The 14,082-nt window shown below is 32.5% G+C and overlaps 1 protein-coding gene across 8 annotated transcripts in view; it reads right to left on the bottom strand.

The window, feature by feature from the left end:
- Positions 1 to 14,082, bottom strand: part of GRIK2 (glutamate ionotropic receptor kainate type subunit 2) — a 659,372-nt gene that overhangs the window by 392,379 nt on the left and 252,911 nt on the right. For all 8 annotated transcript variants that reach the window (XM_034670902.1, XM_034670905.1, XM_034670899.1 and 5 more), the window contains 2 exons: positions 7,610 to 7,777; positions 1,658 to 1,915 (listed from right to left, as the gene is read on the bottom strand). In XM_034670902.1, coding sequence (XP_034526793.1) covers positions 1,658 to 1,915; positions 7,610 to 7,777 — 426 coding nt within the window. The remainder of the gene's footprint in view (positions 1 to 1,657; positions 1,916 to 7,609; positions 7,778 to 14,082) is intronic.

Raw genomic sequence — 14,082 nt, 5'->3', positions numbered from 1 at the left:
ACAACATACACCTATATGCATTCATATGTGTGTATATACCATGTGTGTATATATGTATATATGAAGATATGTGATATTTGGACAGCATTCACCCAAATTAAATCAGAGGGAATAGAGAGATAAATAACCCATGGATTCACAATGTGTGTGTATTCATATTTATATAGTTCTGTATATGACCATTCATGGGAGTTATGGACCAATTTGTAACTGAGGATTTCCTGGACCATCACATTATAACATCCTAGAAAAACCAATCACATAGAATCTACTATTTATAACTTGATATAGAGAACTTTATCAATGAAAGAAAAGTAATGATTTGGGAGTAAAACATCACACAACACACTTAATAAGTCTAATTTGAGTTAAAAGACACATCAAAGGTACTTACTAAGTTATTTTTTGAAGGGCTTTTATTTATATTTCTAAGTTAAAATTATTTATGAACATTTCACTTTTTAAAATCAGAAAAGTGAAATTACTTTATTAATATGTATTGAGACTCAATCTTTCTTACCCTAATGAAAATGTTTTTAAAATTATGTTCATTGTTTTCTCAACCCTATAACTCCCTGTTCCCTTGTCCTCCTGGGAGATTTCCTACGTCTATTTGGTCAATTTTATGGGCAAAGGGACTAATTCCTGCACATAGTTCTAAATCTTGCATGTATGAACAAAGTGTGCTACTAGATTACTTTGGGAGAATTTAAATTCAAATGAATTTCAATTTTTGTATAAACATGAAGGTATAGTAAAATATCATAGAATAAAACATTATTTTCGCATTCTATTTTAAAGAGCACTGTTTGGACCACTGATAAACATCCTAATGCAAAATCCCTACCACTACATAATAACCGAAACAGTATAACTGCCAAGGAAAATAAATGCTTAATTTTTAATGTTTACTTTCATATATTTATGAGACTTATTTTTAATTGCTACTTCAAAACAACCATTCATATATAAAAATAATAACATATATTAAAACCACAAACAAACTCTAGCTAGCAAACATGCATTAAAATATTCATCAAAGACACTGTAATAAATACCACTTAGAAAACCCTATTTTTTAAGTCTCTGAACTATGTCTACATATGAATAGTTCTAAAAACTTTTAGTATTTCAATGGGTATTACATTGTTTCAAATTCAAGGGGAAAAAAACTTTTTTTTTAACTTTAACATGCTACATAGATATAAAAGTTATTATTTTTCATACATATTTTTTGCACATAAATAGCCAGAGAAAATGTTAAGGCAAAATGCTGCATTTCTTGGTAAGTTTCACTAACAGTCAATCATAAGACTTAACTTCAGGAAGCTAACCTGAACCTAGCAGAAGAATTCTTTGAATAAATATTTCAATATTATATTTCATACTATCTCGGTTCTTTATCCAATATTATAGTTCATGCTAACCGATCCTTCACAGGAAAGAAAAGTGCTTATCTTACAAATACAGAGAGAAAGTATGTGATTTAGCTGTTCTTTGGATGTGTGAAATTAGTGTTGATGTTTGATTCCAAATGTCTTTCCATCCTTTACCATAATTTAAAAAACCAAACAAGAACATAGTAAGAATCTTGGATAAGTTTCAGAACATTATGCATATTTAAAGCATAGCCCTGAAGGCTACTGATTTTTCTTACCAGTGCTGTCATCATACACAACTGTGACAGTTTTCCACTTGAAGAACTGCACCAAATCCAAAATGGCACGGCTGAGTGAAGAGAAGTCTGGATAGAGACTGACATAGAAGGAATCTTTGTTGTCTGACACCTGGTGCTTCCAGCGGGTCTGTATGTGGGGAACCCCCAGAGCGTTGCAGATTGACTGCACAGCATTTGCTGAAGAGCTGTGTGAAGGTCCGAAGATGGCAGCCACCCCAAGAGACAGCTGATCGCAAGCTAAAGAGGAGATAGAAGTCTGTCAATAATGAGGAGAAATGCCAGCTTGCCAACATTACCACATTATTATTGTAAGCCTGAGGGCTTATCCTGAAGAAAGATTTTGTTTTCCTTATAAATAACATCTACATTTATATAATTTTCATATTTTGTCAAACTCCAAACATTTTCAGTTCGTTAGAAGAGAAATTCTTCCAGACATCTGCAGCTCAATGTTCAAACAATTCTACAAATAATGTCAAAAGAGGGAAAGAGGAATAATATTCTAGAATTTAAGAAGGAAGGGGAATGTTCATCTTGCAAAAATAGATTACAGTAGGGAGTTGGAGGAATAGCGTCCTTCACAAATTCACTGACTATCCTCTACTACTTCAAATTATTATTATTTTTTAAGATTTTATTTATTTATTTGACAGAGATAGAGACAGCCAGTGAGAGAGGGAACACAAGCAGGGGGAGTGGGAGAGGAAGAAGCAGGCTCATAGCGGAAAAGCCTGATGTGGGGCTCCATCCCACAACGCCGGGATCACGCCCTGAGTGGAAGGCAGACTCTTAACCGCTGTGCCACCCAGGCACCCCAATTACTTCCAATTCTTAATCNTACTTCAAATTCTTAATCAGAAGCCATTTTGTTCCTCCTTCCCATCTAAGAAGCCAGGGCCACAGATAGGTAAGTATTTGCACAAATCTGATCAAGGTNCATCCCACAACGCCGGGATCACGCCCTGAGTGGAAGGCAGACTCTTAACCGCTGTGCCACCCAGGCACCCCAATTACTTCCAATTCTTAATCAGAAGCCGTTTTGTTCCTCCTTCCCATCTAAGAAGCCAGGGCCACAGATAGGTAAGTATTTGCACAAATCTGATCAAGGTCAAGCTATGCATACAAATACCCATTCAAAACCTGATATGGCTCATCAAGGGTGATTTCATGTGGATTAATCTCATTGAGTAGAAAGAATAAAATCATTGGATAAGTATTTAAACATCTTTATTTACTTGTCTTTTGTATACTGTAGGTCTTTTATATTGTTCTAAATTATTTTTTGAAGTTTACATTCATTCACTCATAAATTTTAATCACATCAGTAATAATTACAGTAATTAAGAGAGGAATAAAAAAAGTAGAAGCTATTCAGATGAGAACAGATATATTATGATAGGACTTCAAAGTCTATAAGGTCCTCCAAAGCAATTAGGGAGTTTGGGCCTAGAAAGTAAATAATTATTGGAAATGTGAAAATCATCTTTAATATTTGAAGATCTGGCCTATGAAAGAGGCTTAAGTTTGTTTCATTTGGCTAGAAAAGGAAGAATTAGGGCAAATGGCTAGAAGCTTCTCACAAATGTTGACACAATTTAAATTAAAAAAAAAAAAAAAAAAGGAAGTAGGAAATGTCCAAGAATGGAAGTCTGTTCCAAGAGGCAATGGTTTACCCACCCTGCAAATACTTAAACAGGACTAAGGAGAGTTATTATTGGGATTTAGGCATAAGTTATTATTGGGATTTAGGTGTTCAGACTGAATCTCTCCAAAACAGTTTATAATTCTACTGTGAAATTTTCTGATATTTTCCCTCAGAGATTATACCTCATAAAACACAATGATTTGGAAGGATTCTGAAGCTTAGAGATATTTAATAAGTAAATAAATGATAGTTGAAAAACTCACTTGTTTAAATGTTCTTCAAAAATTCCAGTATGATCTAAGTAAATCTTTTAAATATGTACATTCTTACTTTTTAAATAGTGATTGGAATTCTGAATCAGTAGTAAGGTTGGAGCTTGAAATTTTTCACTAATATGGATTTTAATTCGTATACATTGAGAATAAAAGATCTTCCTTTACCAGGTTTTTGACAAGTCACAGACCAAAAAAGGTAAAAACATTATAATAGTTTATATAGAATGTTCTGAAATGTGTTTCAAATAAGAAATAGTTTTCAGCTGTCAGAGGAAACATTTAAAAGCAATATGATTCAAATAATAATTCAAGCTCTAATACATCAAAGTTTCTACTGAGCTAAACATTATTATTTACCAAAAATATAAGACCATATATCAGAAAAAATGTTAAAATTTAAACATCTGATTTCTTATTTTCTTTCCTTAGAAAAATTTTTTAAAAAATTTAATGTTCAAATTAGTTATTTAAATTATTTAATAATTAATCATTAATCTCTCTATATATAAATAGATATGTACTGAGCTACCCCACGTTCAAAAGTTATATCAATCTCTCTCGTATATCCTTTTACATACTGCTATGGCCTCCAACCAGTAATAGCCCAGTAAGCAAGAGCTCCACAAGGTAAGACCCAAACCATGACTTTTACCCTTTCAATAGCTCACAGAGAAAGTTACTTAGTATGCTTATTTGAGCTTTCCCTACCTTCAGGCAAAAGTCAGTTAATGAATTTGATTCTCAATGGATTTTAGTGGGTGACAAAACTTGTAAACCCCTTGTAATATTTTGGAAACCAAATGAGTTTAACACCTCATAATTCCGAAGATAGTAACCTGTTTGTTTTTAGAATATGCCAGTCTGGGGGCACCTGAGCGGCTCAGTCGGTTAAGTAACTGTCTCTCTTTGCAGATGACATGATACTTTATATGCAAAACCCAAAAGACTCCACCCCTAAACTACTAGAACTTATAGAGCAACTCAGTAATGTGGTGGGATACAAAATCAATGTTCAGAAATCAGTTGCATTTCTAGAACATAGGCTGAAACCTCTTTGACATCAGCCACAGCAACTTTCTTCATGACACATCTCCAAAGGCAAGAGAAACAAAAGAAAAAATGAACTTGTGGGACTTCATCAAGATAAAAAGCTTCTGTACAGCCAAGGAAACAGTCAAAAACACTAAGAGGCAGCCCACGGAATGGGAGAAGATATTTGCAAAGGACTCTACAGCTAAAAGACTAGTATCCAGGATCTACAAAGAACTTCTCAAACTCATTATACAGGAAACAAATAATCAAATCAAAAAATGGGCAGAAGATATGAACAGACACTTTTCCAATGAAGACATACAAATGGCTAACAGACACATGAAAAAATGTTCAAAATCATTAGCCATCAGGGAAATTCAAATCAAAACCACACTGAGATACCACCTTACGCCAGTTAGAATGGCAAAGATAGACAAGGCAAGAAACAACAATTGTTGGAGAGGATGTGGAGAAAGGGGATCCCTCCTACATTGTTGGTGGGAATGCAAGTTGGTACAGCCACTCTGGAAAACAGTGTGGAGGTCCCTTAAAAAGTTAAAAANCAGAATGGCAAAAATGGATAAGGCAGGAAACAACAAATGTTGGAGAGGATGTGGAGAAAGGGGATCCCTCCTACATTGTTGGTGGGAATGCAAGTTGGTACAGCCACTCTGGAAAACAGTGTGGAGGTCCCTTAAAAAGTTAAAAATTGAACTACCCTATGACCCAGCCATTGCACTACTGGGTGTTTACCCCAAAGATACAGACGTAGTGAAGAGAAGGGCCATATGCACCCCAATGTTCATAGCAGCATTGTCCACAATAGCTAAATCGTGGAAGGAGCCGAGATGCCCTTCAACAGATGACTGGATTAAGAAGCTGTGGTCCATATATACAATGGAATATTCCTCAGCCATCAGAAAGAACGATTACCCAACATTTGTAGCAACGTGGACAGGACTGGAGGAGATTATGCTAAGTGAAATAAGTCAAGCAGAGAAAGACAATTATCATATGGTTTCACTCATTTATGGAACATAAGAAATAGGAAGCTCGGTAGGAGAAGGAAGGGAAGAATGAAGCAGGAGTAAACAGAAAGGGGAATGAACCATGAGAGACTGTGGACTCTGGGAAACAAACTGAGGGCTTCAGAGGGGAGGGAGGTAAGGAATTGGGATAGGCCGGTGATGGGTATTAAGGAGGGCACATATTGCATGGCGCACTGGGTGTTATAGGCAAATAATGAATCATGGAACATTACATCAAAAACTAAGGATATACTGTATGGTGACTAACATAACAAAAAATTATTATATATATATAAAAAAAGTATCTGCCTTTGGCTCAGTTCATGATCCCAAGGTCCTGGGATTGAGTCCTGAGTCAGGCTCCCTGCTCAGCAGGGATTCTGTTTCTGCCTCTGCCCTTCCCCCCACCCCCACTAGTGCCCCTTCTAGTGCTCCTGCCTGCTCTTTCAAATAAATAAATAAAATCTTTAAAAAATTTAAAAAGAACATGCTAGTCTGTTTTTTTACATTGCTCCTTTGAATTCCTCATTAAGAAATCTATTAATATTTTTTATACATCACTCATATTCCTTATTCTTTGGTTTAAATGATTTCATTTGAGACAGAGCCGCTTCTTCCTAATGGAAATAATCACAAACTATGTCACTAATCAAATGCACTTGTCTTGCAGTTAATGACTTATTTTCCAATTATGATGACAAATGTAGTATTTCACAATAACCTTTACCCTTTTTACCCAGCCTTTAAAACCTTTCATCACCCTCACATGGTTCTGAAATGTGGAAACTTATTTGTATTCATAAAGATATGAATTCAAAGGGCAGGCAGAATATAGGCTTTGATAAACACTAGTTAGCTGGGGGATAAAAAGGATACTTTCATCTCACAGAATATTGTACCTTATCAGTTGCTATTAATATTAATGAAATTAGAAGAAATCCAGACCAAGTTAGAATTATAAATAATTACATACATTTCTATCAAGTCAGGTAGCTAATAAAAAATATTAGCATTACAGAAAAGTAAATGTTTTAAAATATGAATTTAGAACAAATGCTTTGTAAGCCCATTCCTTTGAGAAAAATCTATATTATGAAATTTAATTCCTGTTAGATGAATGCTATCTACGCAAAAGAAAAGATGACCCACATAGACAAGTAAGAATATGGAAACATCGCTCGAAACACATTTACTACCAAGATTGTTGTTTGGTTAAAACAATGCCTTTATAATAGTTCTCTTTTACCTTCCTTACTTTATAAATATTAAAGTCATATCCACAGTTATTTTTATATTCTTACCATTAAAAACACAGTTTCACAACATAATAAAATAACAAAATTTATAAAGTATTCTAATTATGTCTTCCTGTGATTCAATTTTCATATCATTAGCCACTTATTTTCAGTTACAAGAAGAAACATCAACTAGTTTAAAAAATGGGCATGGAGTACACATAAATGAGAGGTTGTTGAAAATTTTCCAATAAAGTTTTAAGATTGGGCTGACATTATGAAGTCACTTGGAACTACAGAACTTCCAAGGTAGTCAGTAAATTGAGACAATAGTAATGTAGTGGAAGTGACAGATAATAAAAATTAAAATGTAAGAACGGATTCCAAAACTTGGTAAAATCCACTGATGCACAATTTTATTTAGTGGGGTCTTAAAAATAGGAATAGTTTAATAAGAAAACATGATTATTAGGGAAAAAACCAATTTCACAACAATCATAGACCTAACTGCATTTCATGTTATAAGTATTTTTTTTGGTAACAGGTAATCATATCACCTTACCTTCCCTAATAAAATTTGCATGCATTTTGAAAAGAAATAGTTGCATGAAAATATTCCTAATGACTTATTAATTACATTTGGAATTAAGAAATCTCTCAAAAATACTTGAAAATTTGAATTCCAGAAAATATAATGTTAAATATTTGTTGATTACCTTTTTTGGATGCTTCAAAACTGTCATAGAGATTTATCTTCTGGGTGTCATAAGTTAGGGTGGTATTGGGCAGCAAAGTTCTATTTCTGTTGATTGTGTTCACGGCAAATCTGAATGCAAGTTCTTCAGCTCCCATCGGGCCAGATTCCACATATTCAAAAATGCCACCTGGCAAAAAGAAAGGATAATCATACAGTTCTTAGAAGACAGAAAAAATGTGCAAATTTTACTTTACTTTTGTGTATCTGTACACTTATGTGTGTGTGTGCACACACATGTGTGATTTGCTTAAGTACATGGAGTTTGTGCTTACTTTTTCTATAAACTTGAATATTTGAGATGTGCCCTTTTAGATAAATCCATATCGTACAAATTTCTTTGCTATTGTTACTATAATTTAACATGGTTTAAATATGATTTTACTTTTTTTCTTTTGATAATTCCTTCTTTTAGAGCCTAGGTATATATAGATCTTGCCTTAAGTACTGAGCATTATCCTTCAAACTTTTGCACAGTTTCAGAATAAAATCCTCTATACTGATATAATGCTATGAAGTTAAGCATCAGGAAAATTATATTAAATTTTTCTCCATTAATTGAGAAATCAGAAATCTTTAGCATAATTTCTATGGCACTTATTGTGTTAAAAGCCCAAAATACAAATTCACTTGCAAATTCTAACGAATGAGCTTGCAAGAAAAGACAACAAAATAGCATTTCTCTATTTATTCTACTCTAAGTCTTTTTTTTTTTTTGCAGATACTTGGGCATTTGTGAAAGATAAGTCTTCAAAAAAGTACAAATCCCTTAATCAGTGAATAACAGGGAAGCATATAATCAGGCCATAAAATGTAGAGTACAATTCAAAAACATGTCCTTGCCATTTGTCACCTTTTACCAGTTATGTCTTAGTCCAATTTCCTCATTCTTGTCCCAGCCTTGCTTCTTAATATCCTCTCTATTCAGTTATGAGTGACCTATAGGACCTTTGCCTCCAACAGAATCTCTTCTTTATCGTTACTTTGGTAAATGGAATGAAAGAGGGAGCATCTGATATTTGACACTGTCCAGCCTCTGTCTTTGGAAAACTAGTACTACTTTAACAATAGAGAGCATTTATCTTTCTCCCTTTCAAATTTCATTGCATGTACTCTCAGCACAGTCATTCACAAATTGAACATCCTTGAATATTTCCACAGTTTGCAATTCATACCTCATCAAAAGTCTTCTGACACATAAATGCCAGGTGACTATACAATCAGCAAGCTACCTATTCTAAATTAGTAAGAAGCCATTGTATGCTAACAATTCTAAATTAGTAAGAAGTCATGGTATGGTAATTATTCCTCTAAATATGAAGAATTAGGACTCAAGAAAATACCACAGTGTCAGACAAATTTGTATTCAGGAAGAATTAGAAAATTTGTTATTTGACACCATATTAGTTTGAAATATTTCTCTTATTCTTTCAACTAAATTGATGGTATAGTTACCAGAGCAATCAACTTATTGTGAAATAGTACTTTGAATACATTTAAAATCTTTAGACACTTAGGCTAAGCAGAACAATAACTATTTACATGCCTAACTGGGGTCAAGAACCCAATTAGATATCTTGTATATATGAAGAGGAATTGTGGAATGAGCCTAGACTCTGAAGTCAAACTGGATTTACATTCTGTATCTGCCATTTGCCACCCATGTAAATTTGGTCAGCTGCTTAAATCCTCAGTCTAAATTTCTTCATCTCTAAAAAAAGGATGATATTGAAGGTGACTGCATAAAGTTATTATAAAAATTAAAGGTTATCTCATAACAAAGCACTTAGATTGGTGGCTGCATTAGAGTAAGCACACCAACAGTGTCTAAGGTTTCACTGAATCTTCAAAGTAATCCCAAGTAGTATTATTTTATAGGAAGAACTCTTTCAGCCAAAGATCATATAGCTCTCAAGTGACAGACCCAACATTACAATCTGTTCATACAAAAACTTCAAAGCCCTTGCTTGTTCTACTACAAACTAGTATTTTTCTTCCAAGTTTCATTCAGATAAAATATACAAAATCTCCTAAAGCAAGACATAATGACTTTAATAATAATATATAATTAGAAATGTAAGAGCCTACATATGGAACAGAAAAATAATTGAGCAATTATAAAGTACTTCTTAAAGTTAATTAGAAATAGTTATAGAAATGCAAACCTCAAGTTGTTTCTTAATGGCAAAATAAAATGAAAAACTAAATCTTCTACTTTCCTCAGTTCAAATTATAGTTTCTATGTGATATCAATACAAAGGATACAAAAATGATCAATATTTGATGATAGTGGGTTAAAATGTTCCTATTCTTTATCTCTCTTGAAAATAAATAATTCAAATTCAAGTTTACATATTTATTACTGGTTTGAATATTTAAGGAAATCTTTGTAATTCCTCAAGAATTAATTATCTTAATTAAATAAAATAAATGATTAATTATTGATCCAAAGCCAGAATTTAAAATTTTGTATACAAAAATCAAAAACATCCAGATAAGGCAAGGTTTCTAGGCACAATATCTTCTATAACACCTTCCAGCCATGTTAACTCAAAAAAAGAAAGAAAGAAAGAAAGAAAGAAAGAAAGAAAGAAAGAAAGAAAAAGAAAAAGAGAGATCATTACTCCTGATTTGAGGAGGGCAAGTATAGACAGGGAGGTAAAAGATTTTAGTAAAGAATTACTTTCCAAAAAATACTGGGTGGGTGCCTTAAACTTATGTGGGAAACAAACCAAGCTTTTGTAATTCTATTTAAAATTTTGGAAAGTTTGGTAACATCTAACATAGTAATTGATCAAAGAAAAAAGTACAATCACCATATTAGATGGTATAAAGACACCTGATAGGTATCATTAATTATTCTTGATTAAGAAAATATTTTTAGGAAAAAATAATAGAGTCACAATGAAATTTTACTAAGATAAAAATCACACATTAATAGTAAATGTTATAATTAAGAGCAAAATAGAAAGGAAGTCCCAGTAATGTCAAGAAAAAGATAAGAATATCTACAATATCCACTTTTACTACTATTCTGGAAATTTTAATAAATGTGATTAGAAATAAAAATTACTTATTAAAACATAGAGTTTCATTTTTATCTCATTATATAGATATATATAGAAGAGACACAAATATCTTTTGCCAAGGGTGTTTAATCATAACAATGAAAATAACAAAATTGTGAGAATTTATCATGAATAAACTTCCACTAAAACAAATATTAAACAAATGAGTTCTTTAGGCAGAGGAAAAATGATCCCAGAGGGAAGCACTACACTGCTTAAATGTATGAAGTATAAAGAAAGGGTAAATACGTGGGTGAATATCAATAAATTTTAACCAATTGAAGCAAGAACAGTAAAATCTTATGAAGTTTGTAATGTATTTAAATCAAACCACATTCTAATAACACAAAAGTTGAGAAAAGCATAAATAAAATTAAAGAATGTTAATGTTCTAGCAATATTGGGACAAAGGTAAAGATCATTATTTTAGACTGTAATAATGCACCAATGCATATTTAAATTCCTAAGATAAAGACTAAAATAATGAAAATCATATGATCAAAAATTTAAGAGGAAAAGTTACAAAATAATAAAAATATTTTATTTGTCCAAAAACAATAAGAAACATAAGTAAAATAAATAGAGAAAACACTAAAAGAATTAGTAAGATGGTGTAAGTGATCTAAAACAAATGTATCAGTAATTACATTAAGGGTAAATGAAATAGATTCACATTTTAAAGTTTAAGATTACCCAACAGGATAAAAAGGCACAAAACGGTAAGCTACCTGTGAGAGCACTAGTGAAAAATAAGGAAACAGATGGGTAAAGATTTGTTCTAAAACCACACTAGCCAAATGAAAGTTGGTGAATCTATTCCAATGTTAGATAAAATAGACTTGAAGAGAATCAAGGGTGTATGTCATAATGATAAAGAAGTCAATACACCAGAATGATAAAAATTCAGACTACATACACCAATTTAAAAAAAAAAAAAACAAACCTCCAGCATATCAATAGTACTAGAAGGAGATACAGATCATAGTGGGAAACATTAAAACACCACTCTTGGTAGCTCATAGAAGAAGTAGACCAAAAAAAAAAAAAAATCAGTTAAATTTAGACAAAATAGGGGTGCCTGGGTGGCTCAGTTGATATTAAGTGTCTGCCTTCAGCTCAGAGCGTGGTCCCAGGATCCTGGGATCGAGCCCCATATCAGGCTCCTCTGCTGGGAGTCTGCTTCTTTCTCTCCCACTCCCCCTGCCTGTGCTCCCTCTCTCACTGCTGTCTCTCTCTCTGTCAAATAAATAAATAAAATCTTTAAAAAAATTTTTTTTGATGAAATAAATATATTTGACCTAATTAACTAATTAACAAAGATGAAACACAGTACCTCAAAATGACAAAATACTCTCTGTCAAATAAATAAATAAAATCTTTAAAAAATTTTTTTGACAAAATAAATATATTTGACCTAATAAACTAACAAAGATGAAACACAGTACCTCAAAATGACAAAATACTTTTTTCAAGTGTATGTTTCCCAAAATTGATCATAAGCTTGGCCATATATTAAATGTCAACACATTTAAAAGGATTGAAATAATTCAGAACATGTTCCATCACCACAGTGATATTAAACCAGAAATAAATAATAAAAAGATAACCTGGAAATCCCAAATTTAGAAATTAAAGAATATATGCCTAAGTAATCCATGGGTCAAGGATGAGATCAAAATGGAAATTACAAAATTGGGGAACAAAATAAAACTGAAANTAAAATGGAGAAAACTGGACGGTCCTTTTGACAGTTATGACAATATCATTGATAAATTTCAACTTCAAATCATGATTAAAAACTCTGAGCAATTTAGAAATAGAAGACAACTTGTAAGCAGATACAAAGTATCTATAAATAACCTACATCAAACATCACACTTACTGATATAATGTTGAAATCTTTCCTCTTAAGACTGGTAATGAAATAAGTGTGTTCACTATGACCACTTTTATTTAGCATTGCAATGAAGGTCCTCTTTACTGCAATGAGTAATGACACTAAAATAAATAAATAAGTATACTATAATAAGGTTTGAAAAGGAAGAAACAAAATTATGGTTACTCTCAGATGAAATGATTGTATATGTAGAAAAATAATTCAGATAACTTTTTAGAATTAAAAGAGTGAATTTAGTGAGGTTTCATTGCTATGATCCATATAAGATCAATGTACAAAAATAAATGGTATTTCTACAATACAACAAACCAAAATGTAAAAAAAAAATAAGTATCATTTTTCAATATCATCAAAAAACTTAAGATACTTTGAAATATAACAAAGGATGTACAAAATATTGTGGTGAAAACTATGAAACAGTATTAAGAGAAAATAAGAACTAACAGAGGGATATACTAAATTTATGAAACAAAGGACTCAAGATTTTAAAGATGTTAATTCTCCACAAATTGATCTATAGTTTAGTACAATCCCAATCAAAAGCACAGAACACTAAAATACATACAGAAATGCAAAGGGCCTAAAATAGTAAAAGCAATCTTAAGAGAAATAAAAGCTGGAGGACTTACACTAGCATATTTCAAGAATTGTAATAATTCAACTATAAATTACTCAATTTGGTATTAGTATAAAAGTAGCCTAATGGAGGGGTGCCTGGGTAGTTCAGTCAGTTGTGTCCAACTCTTGATTTTGGCTCAGGTCATGATAGGGTGGTGGGATCAAGCCTGGCGTAGGGCTCCTGGCTGAGCATGGAGCCCGGTTAAGATTTTCTCTTTCCCTCTCTCTCTGCCCCTTCGACCCCTGCTCATGCTCTTTCTCTCTTAAAAAACAAAACAAAACAAAAAACAAAAAGAACAAAAACCAATGGATAGATAGAACAGAACGCACAAATCATAAACAGACTTTCACCTATATATTCACTGACATATAAGTAATAATGTTATAGTGCCAAAGAAAAAGAATTGTATTTTCAATAAATATATCTGGATCAATTCAATAATCACACTTAAAAAAGTCACTTCAATCACATGACTAAATGTGAAAGTTAAACAATAATGTTAGAAAAGATTTCTTTTTTTTTTTTTTAAAGATTTTATTTATTTATTCGACAGAGATAGAGACAGCCAACGAGAGAGGGAACACAAGCAGGGGGAATGGGAGAGGAAGAAGCAGGCTCATAGTGGAAGAGCCTGATGTGGGGCTCGATCCCGTAACGCCGGGATCATGCCCTGAGCCGAAGGCAGACGCTTAACCACTGTGCCACCCAGGCGCCCCTAGAAAAGATTTCTTAAAAAGAGACAAAAAGTATTAACCATAAGGTAGAAATATGATATATCAGACATTAAAATTAAGAAACTCCCAGTTCAAGAAAAAATTCAGAGGATGTGTGGTGTGTGTGTGTGTGTGTGT

Source organism: Ailuropoda melanoleuca, chromosome 10 (genome assembly GCF_002007445.2).
Source record: "Ailuropoda melanoleuca isolate Jingjing chromosome 10, ASM200744v2, whole genome shotgun sequence".
Taxonomy (NCBI): domain Eukaryota; kingdom Metazoa; phylum Chordata; class Mammalia; order Carnivora; family Ursidae; genus Ailuropoda; species Ailuropoda melanoleuca.
The sequence above is the reverse complement of the archived record's forward strand: the minus strand, read 5'-3'. Positions and strand labels throughout refer to the sequence as shown.